Here is a 24,317-nt window from a genome sequence, read left to right as displayed (position 1 = left end):
TACCCAGTTTTGGCGCATTTTGAATTGTTTTCCTTCAAATCTGAGTCACGGAGAATTAGAGTGTAGAATTTACCTTTTTGGATTTCATGAGCGTTCACCTGGCTACCTCGGTAAATTTTACTTTTTTTTATTATTTCCCGCGCAGTGTAATACTTCCATTTTGGTCCAAAAAAAGTTTTAACTGATAGTTTCCCAGGAAACTCGGAATCTGTTAATTCTGATAAAGACAAATTTTCTTAAGTATTTCTACATTTATTCACTAAGGACGGATACTTGATTTTCTTAAGGACGGCTCATTTTTATCTTTTCATCTTTGTCATCAATGTCATCGTCATCACTTTGTCACCATCATCTTCGACACCTCTTCACCGTCATGTTCGTGCTTATTGATTGGTTTCGTTCAAACCAGCATGTTAATTCTCGCCATCATACATCTAATTGTTATCGCTAATCAACCTATTAATACGCGCTTTATCGTTTGATGGAAGAGGCAACTTGTTAATCGACTGGGTACTGAGTCACGACGACACTCCTTGCTGCCTACCCTCTTCCCCCATCGATGCACTTTTCTTCATTCACCCGGTCCGGTCAAGCAGGAGTGCATGCGCACAGATATTTAGATGTTTAACCAAGGTCGGACAATTATTCTCCGATAATGGCACTTAATGTTTTTCAATGGCACATTGCCGAGCGGCGGGAGTCTCAAGCTGTGAACATAATGATAAAGATTTGCATCAGCTTCTTCACCGCATGGATTGTGGGCATTTCGATTCTGTATCCTATCTTAGCATAAAACTTTTAGGGAAGAATGCCACCTAGTGGTAAATTCCTGGCAAAAAAAAAAAAAAAAAAAAAAATTAGCATAAAACTGAAATACGATAACCGTTGCCCTGTGACTGTTCTAAATTAATTTGTTTTCGTGGTAGCTTTTTGACTCCCACCGAGCTCGACCATCTCACAACAAGCTAAGAAATATGAAACCGGTAGAAGATTTCAGAGTAATTATTCACTTAAGCTCGTGTACCATTATTGCAAGCTAATGTTGTTCTCCGTTGTTGCTGCTGCTGTTTGGTACGTTACAATAACCATGAGGTCAGTTACCAGGTTAAGTTTTCAAAAGATTTTTCAACCAACGCCGAAATTGCTCTTGGTCCAGATTCGTTCGTATCCAAAATGTTTGCCGATTCAATGATTTGCTTTGCTGAAACCTACAAATGGAAATATGACGTGAGTAGGTAGATTCTTGGCGTTCGGGTCGTGATTGAACTATAAATCACTTAATTTAACCTACGATGAGCCGCTGCTGGTTGGGATAATTACTATCAGTCTCAGAGCAGGCAGCGGGAACCTATTAGAACCGATTATCAAACGGTATAACAGTCTCACCTGTTTGTTTCTAACCGCATCCCAGTTGTAATTTTTATAGAGGCCAATGCGCTGCAACTGCAGCTCGGAACGCAACCGGTATTGGGGTTTCACTTCCAGCAATCGCCTGAGCAGATCTTGCGCCTCGGGTGGCAGCGTATCGTGAACCGAGGCCGGGAGAAGCGTGCGTCCACTGGCGGCAGTACAATCATCCTCAGCTGGTTGCGTAGTGCGTCGTTCAATCAGTCGGTCGAGGTCCTCCGACTTGCCCAAATAACTCGACAAATCGAGATACGGATACTGGGGATGAAAAATTCAGAAAAAAAATTATGTTTATTTTCTCAATCCTTTAAGTTTGAGTAAAATCTGATCTACAGGTTTATTTGACGGATTTTTATTTCAAACATGTTGTATCTATGTCGAATAACATTAAGAAAAAGTTGAAGAGTTTGTGTACAAAACACCACCGCAAAGTTGAGGGGATCGAAGCAACCCATAGGTCTGCCAAGACGTGGAAAATTTTGCCCTTCGGCTTCCTTATAGTGTTTTCGTTTATTGGCAGTGGCAACCTAGTTACCCACGAGTTTTGCCCTAACTGCTGTTATTATGTTCGGTTATTAATTCAGAAGTCCACTAGTTTTGCCTGAGATTTGAACCTCAAGCAGGCGGTTGCACCCCGTAAAAGTTGTCAGTGTTGGGGGTTAACATAAGGGTGAGTATAGCAACCATATATTTGCATCGTCCCGGGTAACGATTCTGTTCGTTTATTCAGAAAAAGTTTTGCCCCGTGCTAGTGGAGAAAAACGAAAACGGCATTAGAGTATGTTCACTGGTGTTGGGAAAAAGTGATGGAAATTTTACATTTTGAGAATTTTACCATGCAAAAATGTTTTCAAGATCTTGGGGCGCTGTAGTTTTTTACAACACTGTTTCTATTTCAGCCGTATGTGATAGAAATATTGCTATTTTTGCATCACAGCATGCGAAAATACAACATGTGTTGTAAAAAAACTAGAAGTCCACAGATCTTGCAAATGTTTTTGCATGGAAAAATTTTCAAAACGTCAAGTGTCAAAATTTCTACCACTTTTTCCCATCACCAGTGAACCTGTGTTTCTATTTCAGCAGTATCTGATGGAAATATTGCTATTTTTCCATCACAGCATGCGAAAATACAACACGTGTTGTAAAAAAACTAAAAGGCCACAAGATCTTGAAAATGTTTTTACATAGCAAAATTTTCAAAATGTGCCGTAATTGTCAAAATTTCTACCACTTTTTCCCAACACCAGTGAATTTGCTCTTAAAGTTGTTAAATTTTCAAGCAAATTGAAAAATTTGAAGTTTCGGTGAAGTATGGTTTGGGGAAACGGGGAATGAAGCAGGATTGGTTGTGTTTTGGAAGAGGGATTTTTGCTGCCCAGGTTTCCGGTTCTTTCTAGCCTATTATCGAAGCATCAAGTCAGGACCCACGGACCTCTGGACTGAAGATTTCACTGAAGATGAAGAAAGTTTGGATGTACGGATTAAACAGTTCTTGGACCTGGTATACAAAGCCATTTGCAATTTTATTTTTTATCATTCCATTGCAACGTTCGCGACGATCGAAAATTGATTTTTCATACATAAGCTGCCACTAATCGTTTTTTTTTATTTATTTATTTATTAATTTTTTTTTTATCAGTAGGCTGTGGTCGAATCGGTTAGACGTGTTTTTTTCTGGCAGCAAATTTTCAGAGCTCCAGAATATTGAAAAAACAAAAATATATCGGTTTTAATGAGACTGTTTCATGTTTTTAAAACGATTGAAGGATGCAATTTGAATTTTTGATACCTTGAGGGCTGTAATAAAAACGAGTGAAGTGATTTTTTTACAACTTTTTTTAACGTTTGTTGGCGGAAATCGTACAAAGTTAGTGTGCAGAGGAAGAAGGCTCTTCCACTGGCTGCTGGAAGGATTGCAGCGAAATTAGAGTTTCTGACTTTCTTAATATTAACGTGTCTGGAAGAGAACGGTATCAAACAGAGGGGTGACAATCTGGTTCTTCTTGCGAACAAGAATCTTTTTCTTTTTTTTCTATCCTCGGGAGAAACGTTTATGGTGTTTTCCTCTCAAAGCAGTACAGAGTTGAAAAAGCCAAAATTTCAACCAATGAGGAACCAGAATGATGGTTGTGTTAGTGTGCAATCATTCATAATTCTCTAGGATTTGACATCTAGTCCGGTTCCTTGACAGCAAAATGTCAGGTTTGTTATGGGCCCACAAAATGGTGGGCCCGTAATTTTGATGGTTGTCAAAATCAATGACAAAGGATAGGGCTGTCACCTCCCTGGTATCAAACCGTTTGAAGAGTACCATGTGCTGGGAGTGTTTACTAGCTGATGCGGAACTTGCTGCTTCTAAATTGGTGAGCTCGTTCCTTGAAATATCTTTATTACCATTTGCAATTCCGGTTTTAAATCAATCTGCGAAAAGCGCACGTTTGTGAAATGTTTCACATTTTGTATGAAAGTGATGAAAGAATCGATAAAGATTCAAAATTTGAAGCAAAAGTAAATTACTAGCGATCCCCGGTTTGGAAAGTTTTTTTTTCATGACATGTATTGCCATACTGCAGGCTTGCTGCGACCATATAAGTTTGCTACTTTTAATATCTTATGCAGTAGGTATAGATGTTTGAGCCTGTAGTTAGTTAATCAGAATGCGTCATTTTCGACTCCGTAATATTATTTTAAAAGATAAAAGAATTGTGATAATATGCATTCAGTTTTTGATTTCTTTTGAAAACAGGGAAAATAACAATCATGCATTGTGTTACCAAACAGTATAACAAATGGTTTTTTTTGTTATTAATTGACGTGTTTGGTAGTTTTAGTTTTTAGTTTTTTTCAGTGTATTCTCCAATCCCTTCCATTATCCCTTTTTGTTTCCCTTTTGCGGTATGGGTCAGTATAGAGTTGTTTTTGACATTTCTTACGCACACTTGCTGAGCGTGTACAGATGAGACGGGACAATTAACCTCAAAAACTCTTGGTACAAAAAACGAACAGCCGGTCGACACACATGATCGTTTTTGAGGTTAATTGTCCCAAAACTGAAAAGGCTTGGTGAAACAACCAGCATATTATCACGAACACTACCAGCGGCAAATAGGACTATTGAAGGCTGTTGTTGTGAAAACGCATCTAGCAACACTGGGCAGAAAAGAGGGAAAACAACACGGAAGAAGGAATTCGGGGCAGAAAGTTTGAGACCGTCAGCAAAATCGGTCGTAGATACGAACGCGCGCATCCGGGTGTCGTGAACCATCATCACGAACACCTCGTGGTCCGGCAGATTGATCAGGAGGCTAGGAACACCGGTCCTCAAGATCCGGAGTTTACCAGCCGTGAGGGCTCAGGTGTCGTTGCTCCGTTGCGGAGTAACCCAGAAGTCTCCTCGAGAACAGCCGACCACGTGTGAGGCATTCCTCCGTCACCACAGGAATCGCCACGCCAAATAACCACTGGTCAGGAAGGAAGAAGTCAATCGCTGCAGCTCAATTCCCGGTCATACGAATCGAGGGTCCGCCAGTCACCCGTCGCCGGAAGTCCCTGTGTTGGTTCTGTGTCCGCCATTACCACCGGAAGCAACAGGAAGACCCACGTGTTCAGAAGTCACTACCAGGTATGATCAACTCAGCACACATCCGTACCCTAACGCCGTATGTTGACCCTTATCCTTCTACACTGAAAACCCCAATATATGTATATATTTTTTTTTTTTATTAGAGACGTTTTAACCAACCAATATATGTATAAAATGTAAATTTTTCCCCTTTATGCACGTCAATCCGAAATCCCAGTCTATTTCTGTTCTACCAAAGTCCGCTGTTGAGTGACCGTTATCGTGGTCGAGAGTCCGCCCCAGACAAGTGTAGCCGATCCTGAGAAGTGAGAAGAACAGTCCGGTTGAGCTAGTCGGCTGTTACAATTGGAATTGCAGGTGGTAACAAGGTGAAATATGAAACATTGTTGTATTTATTGATTGATTATATAATAAAAATGCTTAACTCTATTTAGAGGAATTATTAAGGGGCTTGGACAGGTCGTCAAATGATCGGAAGACTGATATACAATGGATTGTGGAATAAAGCCAGCCGGAGTGTCTCGGCAAATTTTGAATCAATGGTCTGGTATTCAGGTACCCAAGTAACATTTAAAATTTTATAGTAGGCTACTAGATCAAGTTTTGGTTTTATAAGAGACTTAAGGAGTCAAATAAAACTATCGGTGTTACTTGGGTATCTTTCCCTGATTCTTAATTTGTTTCGAATAGTTGGAAGGGAGTGAGATGAGTCAAACTTGTCCCAAACCAGTAGTAACGGACCCCTTGGTGGCGCTGCAATTATTGTTGATGAGTTTAGCATGAACAATATTTGAATGTGCGATTGAGACTTCCCGTACCGCCTCGGGTCGAAAGACCTATCAGGCACTGGTGGGTTTTCATACATACATACATACATACATACATACATACATAAGCTGCTTTGCTCTGCGACGTAGTTCCACCTCCCCGTGGTGCAGAGTGGAAACGTGTCTGCTTTATGCAGATGTACGGCCGAGAGAACTACACCCCCCCCCCTTATGAAGACCCTCGCTAAAGAATTTGGATTACGACAATGGAATTTCTATCGGAAACCGACTCCATTGGTGAAGGTGTGAAGCTAACCGTGCCGATGTACCTGGAAGGCTGGCGGGTCGTTAAGTCACGCCAGTCTCTAACGGTTGCCTGTGGGGCACCGGGACACACCCCACAGTATCCCAGTCCTTGCTGCGCTAAGCAGGTCACTGGCGCAGTGGACCGTTTGTTACCTGATTACTCGTGGGATCAAATATGCCAAAAAATCTAAAAGAAATGAAAAAGGACGGAACGGATAAGGGCGAGAGCTCGAATCCGTTCGGCGGGAGTGGCCTTAGGCGTTCGCCGGTTAGGCAATCTGCCAACCCGGTGGACCCGACGGCAACGTCGGTGGAAACACCGAGCGATGTGCGAGCGGACCCGTACGATCAAGTACAGGAAGCGCTGGAAGACCTACTGAGCTCCCCGGAACTCCAAGATCCGGGAGCTCCAGTAGAGTTGGTCACGGCCATGGCTGGCATCGCTGACCTTGTGGAATGTGTGAAGGGGAAGTCCAACATCCACAAGGAAATACGCGAGAAGCTAGCCAGGGTGATGCAGCTCTTCATCGCAGCCAACAAAGCTGTGGTGGAACGGCTTGCGGAGCCCGAGGCCGCCAGACCAAAAGAGCGAGGGCCGGCAGAGACCCCTCTGAGGGCGGACACCATCCGCCCAAAGAAGGTCAATGCCTTTGCCCAAACAGAGGGCAGCCTTGCGTTTGCTGGCAACAGCAAGCGTAAGAGAGGGTCTCCCGGGGAACTCAGACCCGGGGACCCTAAGAAAAGAGCGGAGGATCCGTCTGTCCGGCAGGATCCTGCGGCCAGCGCTTCCAAGCGGGCGGAAGGCCCTGCCGAAAAGGCAGATGAGCCGACGAGCGCAAATACCGGATGGCGGACGGTATCGCGCAAAAGGGGAAGGCCCAAAGGTACGGAGACGGGAAAAGCCAAACCCCAACCCCAACGACGCAAACGTCGCGTCAGGGAGAGGGGCGAGGCGATTGTCGTCAAAGCACCTGAGGGCACGTACGCAGATGTCTTGCGACAGATGCGTACGAACGAAGATCTCGCCGATTTAGGCGAGAAAGTTCGGAGGATCCGTCGGACACGCACCGGCGAGATGATCCTCGAACTGAAGCGTGGTGCTGGAAACTCCAGCGGGACCCTTACGGCTAAGGCCGCCGAAGCCCTTGGTGACAAGGCTGAGGTGCGTGCCCTCTGTAAGGAAGTGACCATCCGGGTTAAAAACCTGGATGAAGTCACGACGGAAGACGAACTGCGGGTGGCACTGGTCGAGCAGTGCAAAATCTGCTCTGACCAGATGACGGTTCGTCTGCGGAATGGCCCTCCCAAATCTGGTATGCAGATTGGGCTGGTCAAACTTCCGGTTGCAGCAGCAAACGCCGCACTTAAGTGTGGGCGGCTAAAGGTGGGATGGTCTATCTGTCAGATATCCATCCCCCAGCAACCGGACCGGTGCTTCAAGTGCCTGTTGAACGGTCACAAGTCGTTCGACTGCACTGGGCCAGACAGAAGTGGCATATGCTGGCGCTGCAGCGAAACCGGCCACAAGTCGGCTAACTGCAAAAAGCCTGCTAAATGCCCTGTCTGCGCTGGAGACCACGCTGTTGGCAACCCTAGGTGCCCCGCCTACACAAAGGCGCAGGCGGTACCACCCCGGGCGCCAAGAGCATAGAGGTCGTCCAACTTAACCTCAACCACTGCTACACAGCACACCAGCTGTTGCGGCAGATGACAGTTGAGGAAAAGTTGGACATCGCGCTAGTGGCAGACCCATATCGCAGAGCTGCGAATGGCATTAATTGGGCGACTGATGATGCCAAACTGGCCGCGATATGGGTTACAGGTAGTTTCCCCATACAAGAAGTTGTGGCGACGGAATACGAAGGCATGGTGGTGGCCAAAGTTAACGGGATCTACTTCTGTAGCTGCTATGCTCCCCCAAGGTGGTCCTTGGAGAGGTTTGGCACTATGGTTGACAAGATGGTGGATGTGCTAATGGGGAAAAGCCCCATCGTTATTGCTGGCGACTTTAACGCGTGGGCCGTTGAATGGGGTAGCCGCCTCACAAACCCCAGAGGTCAAACTCTTTTAGAAGCCCTGGCGAGGCTTAATGTGGATCTGGCCAACGTAGGGAATACCAGTACCTACCAGCGGCTGATGAACCTGCGGGTTATCAGCGGATACCGGACCATGTCGTCCGAAGCCGCCTGTGTAGTAGCGGGTGTTATGCCCATCTCGGTTTTGCTAGAGGAGGATGTCTATTGCTACGACAACAGAGACACGCCCAACGTTCGAGATCTCGCCAATGAGGACTCGATGTCCAACTGGCAGCAGCTGTGGAACGGGAGCGAGTCAACCATAGATGTCACCTTCGGTAGCCCGGGGTTGGTAAGCGATTGGATGGTGAGCGAGGCCTACACGAATAGCGATCACTTCGCGATTCGCTATCGGCTAGGCTCAAGTACGCGGACAGGTAGACGCGAGTCTCGTACAGGAGAACGCCTCTGGAAGACAACGCAGTTCGACCAGAACGTCTTTGTCGAAGCGTTGCACTGGGAGAGGAACCTGGACAACCTGTCCGCGGAAGAACTGACGAGGGTTCTAGCTCGCGCTTGCGATGCTGCGATGCCGAGAAGGGCCAAGCATAAAAGCACTAGGCCACCCGTCTACTGGTGGACGGAGGAAATTGCGGGTCTGCGCGCCGACTGCCATAGGGCAAGGCGCAGGATGCAGAACGCAAGGACCCAAGAAGAGCGAACGGAGCGTAGGCCACTCTTCACAAGCGCGAGATCGGCCCTCCGCAGGGCCATCAACGCAAGCAAGAGGGCACGTTTCAAACAGTTATGCCGTGACGCCAACGACTGTCCATGGGGTGATGCCTATCGGATAGTCATGGGCAGAACTAAAAGTGGGGGCGCACCACCTGAAACGTGCCCCGATAAACTGAGAATCATCATCAATGAGCTGTTCCCACAGCACGATGTTACCCGCTGGCCAACAGTCCCGTATGACTGGGACACCAGCGCCGAAGAGAGGATAACGGTGGAAGAACTTCGCGAGATCGCCAAGTCTCTCCAACCGAGGAAGGCCCCCGGACCGGACGGCATTCCGAACGTCGCGGTGAAGGCCGCGATTAGGGAATTCCCCGATATGTTCCGAACATCGTTGCAACGATACGTGACGGAACGGGTGTTTCCTGACACGTGGAAACGGCAGAAACTTGTTCTTCTGCCAAAGCCGGGTAAGCGTCCAGGAGACCCATCGGCATATCGGCCGATCTGTCTACTGGATACAGCGGGTAAGGTCCTGGAGAAGGTGATTCAGAACCGACTTCAGAGATACACGGAAAGTGAGGGCGGACTCTCGGGGAAACAGTTTGGTTTCCGTCGAGGTCGCAGCACCGTAGATGCCATCCGCTCGGTCATCGAGGTAGCGGACAGAGCCAGGCTGACCAAGAGGAGAGGGCTCCGCTTTTGTGCGGTTGTCACTCTGGATGTGAAGAACGCCTTCAACAGTGTCAGTTGGACAGCGATTGCGTCGTCGCTCATCCAAATGAGGATCCCGGCATATCTGTATAGGCTTGTGGAAAGTTACTTCCACAATCGCCAACTGCAGTATATGACCGGCGAGGGTTTGCGAACACAAGAGGTTTCGGCGGGTGTTCCACAGGGGTCAATTCTCGGCCCGGTTCTGTGGAACATCACCTACGACGAACTCCTACGAACGAGCCTCCCATCGGGAGCCGAACTCGTAGGATTTGCAGATGATGTAGTCCTCTTGGCGAGGGGCTCCTCAACAGCGGAGGTTGAGCTACTGGCCACGGTAGCTATCCAGGAAGTGGAACGCTGGATGCACTCCAAGTGCCTGCGTCTAGCCCACCACAAAACCGAGATGGTGCTTATCACCAACCTGAAATCACCCCAAACAGGTACCATTGCCGTTGGACCGTGCAACATCGTGTCTAAACGCGCAATTAAGTACCTAGGGGTGATGATTGACGACAGGCTCAGCTTCACGAGCCATGTCGAACACGTGTGCAAGAGAGCGGCAATGGCCACGGCCGCACTCACACGAATGATGCCGAACTCCTCGGCTATCCAAAGCAGCAAAAGGCGGATCATTGCAAGTGTGACCACTTCGATCTTGCGGTACGGAGCAGCGGCCTGGAGGCAGGCCCTGGGAGGAAGCTGTAACCTGCAGCGACTTAGCAGCGTTCAGCGGCTGATGAACCTGCGGGTTATCAGCGGATACCGGACCATGTCGTCCGAAGCCGCCTGTGTAGTAGCGGGTGTTATGCCCATCTCGGTTTTGCTAGAGGAGGATGTCTATTGCTACGACAACAGAGACACGCCCAACGTTCGAGATCTCGCCAATGAGGACTCGATGTCCAACTGGCAGCAGCTGTGGGACAGCTCAACGAGAGGAAGGTGGACCCATCGTCTGATCCCGCACATCGGGAGCTGGATCGGAAGAAGGCACGGTGAAGTGGACTTCTATATGACGCAATTCCTGACTGGTCATGGATGCTTCATGAAGTACCACTACCGGTTTGGACATGTGGCTTCGCCATATTGCCCAGATTGTGGTGACGTAGAGGAAACACCCGAACATGTGGTGTTTGTCTGTCCGAGGTTTGCGGCGGTACGTACTTCCATATTTGCCGCCTGCGGGCCTGACACGACAGCAGACAACGTTGTACAGAGGATGTGTGCGGATTCCAACACTTGGCACGCGGTCAGCGATGGGTTCACCCGGATCATGACTGCCCTGCAGAGGAGCTGGAACCAACGGCAGTCCGCGAACGGTGTAGGATGACTCCATCGGCGGGGAGCATCTGAGTAGTGTGCGTCCGATCCCTTGATCGAAGCTACAAAGATAAGGCATCATCTTCTGCGTAGCGGAGGTCAGGGGTGCGCCGCGAACGTGTGTAGGATATCCCAATGTCGGGGGGTATCCGAGTAGTTCCGCTTCCTAAGAGGGAAACTGCGGGGATAAGACTTTACCTTCCTCGTAGCGGATCTCGAAGGAAGAGGGTTAACCACTGTCGGGGGATACCCATGGGTAGAGAGGCTCTCGACGCCGGGCGAGCCTCTCGAGTCGGTGTAGGATGTCGTCACCGTCGGGAAACATCCGAGTCGTAGCGTTCCAAGTCCCGAATGTGTGCCGTGACAGGCGCGAGTCTAGGATAAGCTGCTCTCGATTTGGCACACAACGGGCAGGAAAATCCGCGGGCCAAAAATCCTAGGGTTGCCAACCAAGGGGGATAAAGAAGACCGGACAACGGTCGGAGTAGACTGACCCCATCGACGGGGGGCTGTCGAGTAGAGTGCGTCCGACCCCACGGTTTGAAGTTACAAAGATAAGACAATACCTTCTGCGTAGCGGATGCCGTGGGTGCGCCGCGTTCGTGTGTAGGATGCTCCACCTTCGGGGAGTATCCGAGTAGAGCGGTTCTCAACGACAGAAGCTGCGGGGATAAGACTTGACCTTCTTCGCAGTGGAAATCGTTGGGAAAGGGTTATTCCACGTTCGGGGAATACCCACGGGTAGAGTGGCTCTCGACGCCGGGCGAGCCATTCGAGTCGGTGTAGGATGACGTCTTCGTCGGGAATCATCCGAGTAGTTGCGTTAAGTCCCGCGCGTGTGCCGTGACAGGCGCGAGTCCAGGATAAGCTGCTCTCGATCTGGCACACGACGGGCAAGGTGGCAAACTTCGAACCCTGAAGATAAGAGGTCGGGCTTCGAGTCGTTAGAGGAGAGGTCAGGCCTCAAACCTTCAGGCGGAGAGGTTTGTGTGGTCAACCCCGAGTCTTTATGATAGGAGGTCGGGTCCCGAGTCGTAAGAGGAGGGATCTGGCCCCTTACCAACAAGAGGAGGGGTACAAGTGGTCACCTCGAGTCATTACGAGGAGAGGTCAGATTTCAAGTCGTTAGAGGAGAGATCGGGCCTTGAATCGTGCAGAGGAGAGGTAAACCTCGAGTCGATGCGAGGAGGGGTCGGATCTCAAGTCGTCAGAGGAGAGATCAGGCCTCAAGTCGCGAAGAGGAGAGGTTTGTGTGGGAATCTCGAGTCATTGCGAGGAGATGTCGGTTCTCAAGTCGTTAGAGGAGAGTTCAGGCGTCGAGTCGTAAGGATGAGAGGTTTTGCTGAAAGTGGTCTCGTTAATGAGTATTGCCTTTGAGCGCATTAGCGCGAATAGACCTCCCACTATTGAAGCATAGTGTACTAAACAGTTCGAGGTGGGAACCAGGTCTGCGGCCCCAGGTGGAGTTTAGGGAGTAGGGGGTATACACGGAGTATATCATGAGTCTGCCCATTGTACCCATGGACCCAGAGTAGCAAACTGGGGGGACGCGGTGGCTCGCCGTGCCTTGGAATACAATCCGTAAACCGGGATTTACCACCTGTGGTTACCAACTAAAAAAAAAAAAAAAAAAAAGCTGTCACTAATCGTTTTTTAAAGATGTTAAATTACTTTGAAAATCAAATAATTTGTGTGTGATTTACGATCGGAAGCTTAATCACTTCAGATTCTTCGACCAAAAAAACAAAAGGTTCACAAATTTGAAATAAATTGTATTCGATTTATTAATTTGAAAATACAGCACAATTTTCCCGTATGTTTGGATAACGTGCCGCTATTAAGCCAAACCCCCCCCCCCCCTTCCCCCCCCCCCCCCCCCCATTCTGAAGTTAACAAGCTCCTAAAAGTCTTACTTTATTCACTGTTTTGTGGATTTAGTGATTGCAATATTTCTTAATCATATTGATTAAAAACAATAAATAACAATATTTCATACAACAGTTAATAATAACTGAACTTTTTGCTTTCTCAAAACCGTTATCTTTAAAAATGAAGTTTTCGAGTTTTTTTTCTACCTGAAGTGTGTATTACCTGAAGTATAAAGTTGAAATTATAACGTATTCGATTGAATCTTCGAATAAACATGCTTTTTCCAATGATCTAAATTTGATCTATTAGTTTTCAATACACAATTTGAAAAATTAAATTTCAATTGAATACAAGATGATTTAAAGAAAAATTTATTGAAAAAACTAATAATATTTAAACATCATTCAACGCAAAAAAAGAAAAAGAAACGACAAGTAAACAGGAAAAGAAATAGGAGGAATGACTTGATTGGTTTTTGAAAAATAATTTCTAGATAGGATGTCAGGCTTAGAAAAATACAGTCAGTGTCAAAAAGAAATTCTAAATGAGTATCAATTTTAATCTTATAATATGAACCTACATCACGATTCATTTGCAATTTCATCTCCCTGCTGCATCTCCCTATCATCTTATCGACTACACGGACTTGGCCGGCATCATTATTGGTTCATATTAAAGTCTGAAATTCTCAAAACTGTACAGTGAAATTGTGTTGCTTGATCCCAGCAATCTTTCACTTGGTTCATTGTGCAATGTTGATTATTTCGAACCAATCACGGAGTGCAACCATTATGCATTGGCTAGGAGGAGCTGAGGTGGACCGTAGTTGATAACAAGCTCAAGTTGAAGCTCAAGCGAATTTTTGATGCCGGATTTTGAACGTGGATCCTGATCCCGGTTTCTGAACCTGATCCCAAATGCAGATTTTAATTCCGATTCAGGGTTCCGAACACTTATCTCTGATTCTGATTTGATTCCGGATATTGAAATCTTTAACCCTGTCCTCAATTCTGGGCCTTTATCTTGAATTCTGATCCCAGGTCTATCGTGCATTTCGATCGTATATTCTAATCAGAAAATTCTGATAACTGAACTGATATATCTCACCTTAAAAATGTACCTTGCTACAACATACTTAATGTTACCTCTGTAAAAGGTAGCATCTGGCTTACCGCTATCGGCTTAGAAAAGCTATCGTAATTAAAACGTGTTTTAGAATAGTCCGATTCTTTTACTTCTATCCGCGAAATCTCCAACGATTCTGTCCATTTATTCACGGTCACAACACGATACCGGCCACGTAAACCGTTTCCTAGCGGTTTTGCCTCCGAATTTTCACATTGATCAGTACAACCAACGGAAGAAGCGTAACCATCGATTTACGGAGCAGCGGATAACAAAATGCGCGAGAACCTGATGCTGCACCTTATGGGTCCGCGTGCATACAGATTGCCGCCGGAAAATCCTTATACTCAAACGTATTCAGCAATTCTTGTTACCCTGAAAGATTACTTCAGTCCGAAACCATCGGAAATAAGCGGAAATTTCCGGTTCAACAGTCGTCACCAAGGCTACAAGAATGCTGCTTTCCCGGAAGAAATCATCGCTGTATTTCTGGTGACATTTCGACGGATCACCGTCACCTGCAATTTTGGAGGTTATCTAGAGAGAACCTTACAAAGTCAACTAGTGAGCACCATGGCCTACTAATGTGTGGTGAAAGATACAACTCTATCTGTATCTACCACTTCATAGGAGTTGGCCCGTGCTGAACAAAAATTTGATATGCGGTGATAATGCTTCTAAACAAATTCTACCCGCTCATTTTCACCACCTTTCATTTCTTCTAGCTTTATTTCCACCTATAAAATTACCCTACCTTAAGATGTCCCTTCTAAAAAGGACATCACTTTTCACCGATAAAGCCGATGAATTACATTTCGTGATAACGTTTGTTAATTGTTAGAACTTCATATTGTAGATCTACATTTTTGTTATCCGAAATAAACATTTGTACACATTCTGGATCAGTTGCACTTTGCTATGTACCCAACCAGTTGTGTAGTAAACATTATTCGCCTGCTTTAAATCCAAATCTTGATCTTCAAAACTTTGTTTTAAAACTTGTTGATTGTTTGCAGCTCGACATGTTCTTGGTAAAAGTTTTATATCTTTAATAGAAGGATTCTCGATAAAATATTTATTTATTGGATGGGTAAGCCGATATGAATTTGGTTGAGTCGGGATGGTTATTGTTCACGTTTTTTCAACGAATAATTGAAAAAAAAATCTCCAAGCAATCCTGGTTGAAGCTTCGTGTTCTCAAATATTGAAAACTGTACTGTTCTTATAACTTCTTCCAAAACTGTTCTAGACCAGCGATGTATAGAAGCTTCCGAGCTAATAACTTCAACATACCTTCGAGGTTTTAAAAACCGTTGAATTGGCTCAATCGAAAAATTTGTCCATGCACTCACAATAATTGGCCGTGATCAGACATTCAATTGGCAAAACATCGTTTTCCACATAGGTCCGTAATCCTGCACAGCACTTAGAGTTTGTGCTGCTAAATTCACTCTTATTTCCGCATATTGTGCAATTTGTATGTGATCATATGTTAGATGAGGCACGGATCGGAATGTGTTTGATATCCTCGTAATATAAATTTCTAATAATAAGGCATTATGAAGTAAAGATTATTGCGGCTAGATTATATTAGGTGAGGTGCATCGTAGGAACAAAATATTTTCTTGTTCTTGATGAAAAAAAAAGGTTTACTTGGTGTTACACCAAGTTTTTTATACAATGCTCTATGGCTAGAACTTTGATCGCAAACGATATGCTTGATTATTGAACCAGCTTTTGTTACAAGCCTGTTTTTGCATTGCAGCTTGTTTGTATCCAGTTTGAAGAGATTTGATCATAAATGTTAGGGCAGAACATGCTGGTTGATTAATGTTGTTTATTACGTTTTTCAATCGAGTTGGGAATCCACAAAAATAGTCGTTTTTCGCCTTATCAATGTATGTTAATCTGGGGGATACAGACATTTTGTCGAACGACAGGGTGACGAGCTTTTCATCATCGCGAAGACTGCAAACTGTACGTTTTATTAAACTCAAAACCGAGGTTGAAAACCCTTCATTCATTCACAATTTAGATAGTTATTTGCGGATGGTTTCTATCGAAGGTAGAGCTAGGAATTTGCGCATTTGTCGGTACGGTATGCTTTTGAGTAGCAGTAATGTCATATTTTCGCCAAATTTTTCATTTTCTCCGAATACCTACAGCCACGCAACTTCCTTGATTTGTTTTGTTGAAGCACGACAAGAATCGGATCGGTTAATTGATTCGTCTGGTTTTGTAGTTGAACTTTCAAATCAGAAATGGCTTCTTTTTTCAAACTACTGAGCATTGGACTGGATTTGGCGGCATTGCATGAAGAAACCAACTATGATAATAAAGAATTGATACAAATTATTTGACGCATGAAATGAAATATAATTATCATTGTGACTTGTTCTCCTTAGTTACAAAATCTGAAAAGTGAGCCGAACAAATAAGGCCGTAGTTTGTGAGCAGAAATCTTTTATCCGAAGCTCTGTAAAAACGCTTCAAAGTTTAATTAATTGAATAATAAACGTCTTACCCGTTTCCTGCAAATATTTTGAAGAAAAATAATGCGGAGAAAGGAGTTTTAATGCTCGGACAATCCCGAACTGCGTAGCATTTTCCCATTTTTGCAAAATAACGGCATTAGGATTTTTTTCTTGTTTTGTTGATAATTTAGCTTTCAATGAAATGTCTGCTACGATGTAATTGTTTTTTTTTTTTTTGTAGTTGTGATTAATTGAAATCAAAAGCCACTTCGATCTTCGGTTTCCGTTTTGCTTCGCACTGTTCACAACACTGTTTTGTTTTGGAGATCGTCGATGTTTATACATGTTAGTTAGAGCTTTCTCCACATGACGGCATGCTTGATGTGTCGTTTCGTTTTTTGAAGAGTGGTGAACGAAATATTAGCATTTATTCGTTCATATTATAATTCTATTCAAATCAGTATTAAGCTCTCCAATTTTCACTGTAAGAGTATGATTAGAGCTTAGATTTAAGGTTTCAATGATTTTTTTTTTTGTAAATTTTTATTTGAAACGGCTCATACCTTCAGGTTTTAAGGAGCCAAACTCGTTTTTTGTGTTTACAATATTTTGCTTAGCTTAACACTTTTATTTTAAAGAGAAAGATGGTAGGAAAGGGAAATATGAACATAAAAAGCTTTTAGAAAAAGATAAATTTCGAGCATGTAGCCCAAATCTAGCACAGCTAGTACATCTCTCACTGGGACGTTAGGTGGTTTTCCTCGGGCCCGAAGGGAGTCTAAAAAATTCGTTCTGGCGACAAGATGGACCTCGCACGACCAAACAATATGCTCGATGTCGTGGTAACCTTGGCCGCAACTACACAAATTGCTGCTAGCAATATTCAAACGATAGAGTACCGCGTCTGAGGAATAATGATTGGACATGAGACGGAAAAATACACGAATAAAATCCCGACTCAGATCCAATCTATTAAACCAGGGTTTGAGGCTTACCTTTGGGATAATCTAGTGGAGCCATCGACCCAACTCATCCTCGTCCCATTTGCGCTGACAGTTGACAAGAGAGTTCCTTCGAACTAAGAAGTAAAATTCGTTGAAGACGATTTCACGGTGATATGTGTCGCCTTCCATCGCCCCCACCTTTGCCAGAGAGTCCGCCCTCTCATTACCCATTATCGAGCAATGTGAGGGGACCCAAACGAAGGTGATATGGTTTCAATGATAAAAAGCATACATTTTATAAGGTTAACCTATTTTTCTTAATACTTATTGGGTTTTCATACATACATACATACATTAACCTATTTTTCTTAATACTTATAGATATTTAGTCGGCCTGATATGGGCATTCAAACCCCGTCTTTTGTTTCAATATATCATAATTTATAACTTTACTAGCTGATCCCGTACGAACTTCGTTTCGCTTTAAATCATTGGTACGTCAAAATGAGTTTAGAAAATGAATTCGAAACATTCTTCCGACAATTTGGGGAAAAAAATTCAACAGTGTTTAAAGTCTCTACTGTTACTATTACTTGAAATTCAAATTAAACGGTTGATAGGCTTTTTATTAAAATTTATGTGAGAGTGTTTTCTTCTCGATCGGTTGCAAAATCTAGACATTATGGCAGAAACATGTACTATTTGTTTATGTGCACGACTCTTTTGCTTGATCTTCACACTTAAATTGGTATCAATTAACTGCCTCCATCAAAATTATTGCACAAAACACTGAACTTTCAATGAAACCCTTTTTTTCTGTCCCATGGCCCGAAATTCGATAATTGAAACCAATTTTACGTTCCTCAAAACTCGCTTTTGCCATATTTTCTTTTCAATTTATATGTAAAATAACGTCAGGAACTTGAAAACAGTGAACAGTGAATATAGACGCCCCTTTCGCCGACCCTTGACACGGAACATGCTACCTGGAGTCAATTGCTCATAGTTTATAATCCTCATCTGAACATTTTCACCTCAATCCGATGCATGATCACGACAGTATCACGAAAACAGTGACCAACTAACATGGACGGCCTTTTTTTGACCACGATTCAAAACTTGACACCTGAAATCAATTATCTTTTCTGTTAACCTCCCATGTGTCAATTTTAATTACAATTCTATGCTCAATCAAGAGAATATCGTAAAATCAGTGAACAGATAATAACCCCTTTTGCCGACCCCTGAGTCAAGATTTGAAACCTGAAAGCAAAAGAACGTCCCTCAAAACTTCTATGCGAAAATTTTCATCTCAATCCAATGTAGAATAAAGTCAAAATCGCAAAAACATTAAAGTTGGGTATGAACTTATGATCCGCAATTCGAAACTTGAAATCGATTGCTGGTCTTTAATAACGCCAATATCGCAAAAACATTAATCAGTGGATATGGACGACCCCTTTGGCCGACCCCTGACCCTAAATTTGATAACTGTAATCGATTGTTCGTTTCTCAAAACACTCATGTGCAAATTTTCATCACAATCCGATGTATAATAACGCCAATATCGCAAAAACATTAATCAGTAAATATGGACGACCCCTTTGGCCGACCCCTGACCCTGAATTTGATAACTGTAACTGATTGTTCGTCTCTCAAAACACTCATGTGCAAATTTTCATCACAATCCAATGTAAAATAAAACCAATATCGCAAAAACATTAATTAGTGGATATGGACGAAGCCTTTTGCCGACCCCTGACCCTAAATTTGATAACTGTAATTGATTGCTCGTCTCTCAAAACACTCATGTGCAAATTTTCATCACAATCCAATGTAAAGTAAAGCCAATATCACAAAAACATTAATCAGTGGATATGGACGACCCCTTTTGCCGACCCCTGACCCTAAATTTGATAACTGTAATCGATTGCTCGTTTCTCAAAACACTCATGTGCAAATTTTCATCACAATTCGGTGTACAATAACGCCAATATCGCAAAAACATTAATCAGTGAATATGGACGACCCCTTTGGCCGACCCCTGACCCTAAATTTGATAACTGTAATCGATTGCTTGTCTCTCAAAACACTCATGTGCAAATTTTCATCACAATCCGACGGAAAATAACGTCAATAACGTGAAAACAATATTTGTCTTGTATGGATGACCCCCTTCAGAAGGGGTCGTCCAAAAATCTAAAAACATTTTTCATCATTCCTGGTCCTAATGAGCATCCATGCCAAATTTCAGATCTCTAGCTCTTAAGACGGCTGAGTCTATAGAGGACAAACAAACAAACAAACAAACAAACAAACAAACAAACATACAGATAATTGCTTTTTATATATATAGATGATATAGCTCAATTGGCAAGTCCGTTATCTTCTGAGCTGATGTCCGCGAGTTCAAGCCCAAGAGTAAACATCGAACACAGTGGTACCGGATAAGTTTTTCAATAACTGTCCGCTAACTGCAACGTTGATATAAAAGTCGCGAATGCCATAAAGATGGTAAAACGACTATAATCGAAACAAAAAAAAAACTTTGCTAAAAGCTTTAATTTGTAGAAACTCTGATTTCAACTGAATTAGAAAGGAAAATCACAAGCTTTTTTTTTAAAGATTGTGTACACATGATTTTTAAAATTCAATATATCACATCAACTACTTGCAAAACCTTGTTTGAGTTTTTAAATTTGTTGGACTTTGTATTGTGATTTTATTCTTGCGCTAGAGTTTTCACACATTAATTTCGTCAATCTCAAATTTCGCTCCACGATTTCGTACTTTTTCTCTCACCTTCATATTCATACACCTCTTGAATAGGAGAACTAACTAATCACAGCAATCATGTCATTAACAACAAAAGTTAATGGATCTTCAATTGTGATATTTTGTTTAATTTGTCTTTGGCTTGAAGGAAATTGGATGTAGAAGATTTCTTCCTTCCAAGCCTCCGGCTAGCTCATGGAGGGCCAACAAATTTTATTTAATTTTACATGCTTTATTTGATAGATTTTCATGAGGTCAAACCTCCCTCTTAATTTTGCCTTCTTGGGCATTAATGACAAACATAATGTTTGGGCGAGAGGGCAACAATATTAGTATCAACACTGGGAACTTACATGCATTCTCGTTCACAGGCGGACGATGTCATCAGGACACCAAAGGCTGGCGGGCTTCCTCCTTCCATCTCGGGGTGGCTCACGATTGTCTACATCCCAGAGTAGCTGCTCCCAGACCTCACATCAACGATTTATTTCGCCGAATTGATGCGATCTCGGTGACTAGTGCCTGGGAGTAGTCCTTCTAGTGCTCGATCTTTCGATGATGTTCTTTCGGCAGGAGCTTCCTTCGGCAGGAGCTGCAAGTCATCATGCGTTGCCCCTTATTGGCTCCAAGCTCGAACCGACCTCGCCCTTCACAAAGCTAGAGAAAGAAGCAAAAGACAAAAAGAAAAAAGGACAAAAAGAGCCATAGCTTCTAGCCAACGTTTTCTTCTTATTATCGTTTGGCGCTTACCCTTCAATAAGGGTCTCTTTGGACGAATGTATCTTCTTATTCTTTGCTTTGCCTTGCTAACGGTAGTTTTCTTTTGTCATGCGTCATTGGCCGGTGTCTTGGCGTGTGTGCTGATGGAGCAGGAAAAGAAAGATCAGTCTCCTTTTAAATAATTTGAAATTACTGATATTTTACCTAACTCCTGGATGTTGTGTCTTTGTTTAAATTGCACGAAGGAAGCATTCCTCGCGCTATGTTTGCTGTGTTTTGCGAATGGTGTTTTGCCCTTTGTAACCATATGTTCCAAATAGACTTGAAACTTCGCCACAAGAATTATTTTTGTTTACTATTTAGTTCTCGATTCCCGTGAATCACCCTAATCCTTACTTCCCGGACACTCTCGAGTTGTATAACAGTTACACACTCATGGGCGTCGGTTGCTTTGTACATGTGACAGGCTGCATCAAGGTGGATGTAACTGGTAGTCAGGTATGAACATCCTCAATTAAGCCCTCTATCGGTCGCTAGCTGAGTCGTCTCATGGAGACGAATTCTGAGTGAGATGGACATAACAGTAGAGTTTCGGGTTCTTTCTTGTTCTATCTTGCAACACAATTAGCTTCGAATACGACATCCGGGCAATCTTCTACCTTTCTGTTCGCAGCTTTCTTCGACGACAGTCGTGTGTCTCGGCTTCACTGTTTATAAGGTTAATTAAAAAAAACATGTGTTGTTGGAAGTTTTTATTATTTTCAGTGTTACATTACAGGTTTAAGTCAAGAATAAAATACTTAAAACTAGGTAGAGTACGATAAGTTAGTACGGTTAGTGAAATTAAAGGTGTGTAAAAATGTTATGAAACAAAAATGTGAACCTAACCTAATTGTATACAATGTAGGGTTGTCCAACATCCACGTGTATGTACAAAACAAACAAAAGTTCAGGAAAAGTAGCAGCAATTAAAAGGTAACTGTTTGTTATTTACTATTACTTATCCTAGATATTCCACCATATAAAATATTATACGAAATTTATAAAAACAATACTTGCGTAAATTGAACTTGCTAAAATTGTCTTTTGAGAAATGGAGTGGGCGTAAAAAGGAAAAACATTTGTCAATGTGAAATTAATGCGTCGGGTAGGTCCAAGAAGGGCCTTTTTTGCTTTCTTCCACCAAAAATCCAGATACGGCTACCCAAATACCACCACGTGTAACCTTGGACTTACCAACGAGTACGGCTGCTGATTAGTAGTCGACCTAACCTCAATCGTACTCTGCTCAGCGAACAGAAAGACCCCTTTGACGGAACGAACGGTTCTCAGCCGTCAAAAGTGCATTTGGAGGTCCCAATACTACTTCAAATGCTATCCGGAACCGTTCGAGCCGCCATTTTGTACGACCCCCTACATACGTCGTGCATACCTAGCATTGAAAACCAGAATGTTATGGCCGGATACACCGAATGAACCACCGTCATCGAGATCATCGAGGGATCCACCGATCAACGCCCACGTATGAACTCCATTAAAGACAAAATACGCAAGTACCATTGTGACGTCACATTTATGTAAAATTTCAAAGCGCTATAATACATTATGTTATTCTGTTATGATTGTGAATTTGGTGGAATTTTGACTTGGAGTGTAGCCCTGGGGGTGTAAAAGTTTCCCTCAACATTTTCTCAGCTTCTTTAACATATCAAAATTGTCATTAATTACCGTTTAATACAGCGTCATTAAGATAAAAGATTGCCTTTATTTATTGCTAGTAGATTTAACTTCAGGTGTTGAGCACCACTGTTATTTTCATAAAGGTTGTAAGAACTCACAAGGTTTTCTACGGACCGATAGCCGAATCGGTTCGCGATCGTTTTGAATTTCCTATCCCTTGGTTCCTTGGTTGTCAGCAAGGTGGGTATATATTCAGGAGGTGTTCCCGAATAACGAATTCCCGATTCAGCCATTTTGGCTATGTAGGCTATGCAACTATGCGGAACTCATGAAGTTTGTTTACCAACAAACCACAGAAAAGCTGAGCAAAAAATAAACAAACTCATTGAGAGCCCCGCTCACTTCTCGCCTATTTACTGTGAAAGTCGGAGAACCTAGTGTATCTAAGAACCTTGGTTGTCAGTAACTCAGCTTTTGACAGTTTTACCATGTATAAGCGACCCTGAGATACCACCCACCACCCCGTGAAGCATAAACATTTAGTTTCCCTTTTCCCGAGAGCTTGAGGGTAACACCTTCTGCTTAATTCTGGCCGTGTTTCCCAACAGCCCCCGGGCGAGTACCTTCGGGATCAGTTCTGTGATGCTGTTTTTCGCCGAATTGCCGAACACGCGGTTGAAAATTTCCGACTGAATGACGGAACTAAATTTGCGGCTATCGATAATCGGACATGCAGTTATTCCGTTCGTTTTTTGCCAACACGCACTACGCCAACAACACAACACAACACAAATTAAACAGCACAACTTTCAGCACTTGGCTCCGTGAAACCGTAAAATACACTTGCACTGCACGGTTTTAGTGCTTTTCTGATGTGCACGCGGCTAACAGTGACGACTCACTTTTGGTCTTTTCTTTTTGTCGCCAAACCGGAAAATTGACTGTCACGTCTAGTGACGTCTTGTTGTCTTGAAATATGCTTTGTGCTTTCTTTTTTCTTGTGATCTCAGCAGAATGTTGTTTATGGTTGAGGTCGGTTCACACCAGTGGATGCACTGAACAAAATCTGTTTAGAATATTGTTGATTATGGTTTGCCTAAATCTATTTAGTTTTAATTAGCATGTTTTTTATCCGAATTGGTTCTACATATTAACAAAAGAACCAAGTATAATTAAACTGTTACAATTTTTATTGAAAAAATCTTCTTTTCTAGGTCAAACAAGGGGTTAAAATTTACCACGAAGAAGTTTTCCGATGGTTCCACCAATAAATTTTCTCTACCAAAGTTGTAAGTAAAAATGAATTTGTGCCAAAAACAATGTTTTTTTTATTTTCATACTTTTGCAGCATCAGTTACTGAATATCTGCTACTTCAAACATGGCTATTCTAGGATCGTGCAACTGTAAAATTCGAGACAAGGACGACTCAAGAGCCTCAAGAGTGTTCTGGACCTAATCATGGTTATGACCGTGTATGGGTCAAACACATTGTAGCCATGTAATTACTGAAAATAAATCAATTGAAGAACTGAAGCAACATTCTTATTAAATTTCTAAACCAAATTGTTTGACAATATTTTACAAATCCCTTCAAAATTATTAAGGCAGCGGGTCAAAAAATGTATGTATGTATGTATGTAGATAATCCACCATGGGTGCACGGGTTCACCGCAGTTTCGCCAACGTATGAGCTAAATTGCATTCTTTAGATTATTAGTTCGGCCAATCTTCAATGCAAATCACCACATACCCGACACCATGGCTTCGTGTGAACTGTCATGTAATGAATGTGTTTTGTGTTTGTGTATGTCTTAATTGTAGAACGAGCAAACAGTTTCGCAACCGTATAAAATTCATAACATTTCTAGTATTATGAATC

The 24,317-nt window shown here is 43.2% G+C and overlaps 1 protein-coding gene across 1 annotated transcript in view; it reads right to left on the bottom strand.

Moving 5' to 3' along the window:
- Positions 1-240: 240 nt before the first annotated feature.
- LOC129753661 (serine/threonine-protein kinase S6KL) overlaps positions 241-24,317 on the bottom strand; it is a 225,540-nt gene continuing 201,463 nt past the window's right edge. The window contains exons 8-9 of the mRNA XM_055749506.1: positions 1,387-1,665; positions 241-1,208 (exon numbers count right to left, since the gene is read on the bottom strand). Of these exons, the coding sequence (XP_055605481.1) occupies positions 1,098-1,208; positions 1,387-1,665 (390 nt within the window). The 3' untranslated portion in view covers positions 241-1,097. The remainder of the gene's footprint in view (positions 1,209-1,386; positions 1,666-24,317) is intronic.

The sequence above is a fragment of the Uranotaenia lowii genome, chromosome 1 (assembly GCF_029784155.1).
Source record: "Uranotaenia lowii strain MFRU-FL chromosome 1, ASM2978415v1, whole genome shotgun sequence".
In the NCBI taxonomy this organism is placed as follows: domain Eukaryota; kingdom Metazoa; phylum Arthropoda; class Insecta; order Diptera; family Culicidae; genus Uranotaenia; species Uranotaenia lowii.
The sequence above is the reverse complement of the archived record's forward strand: the minus strand, read 5'-3'. Positions and strand labels throughout refer to the sequence as shown.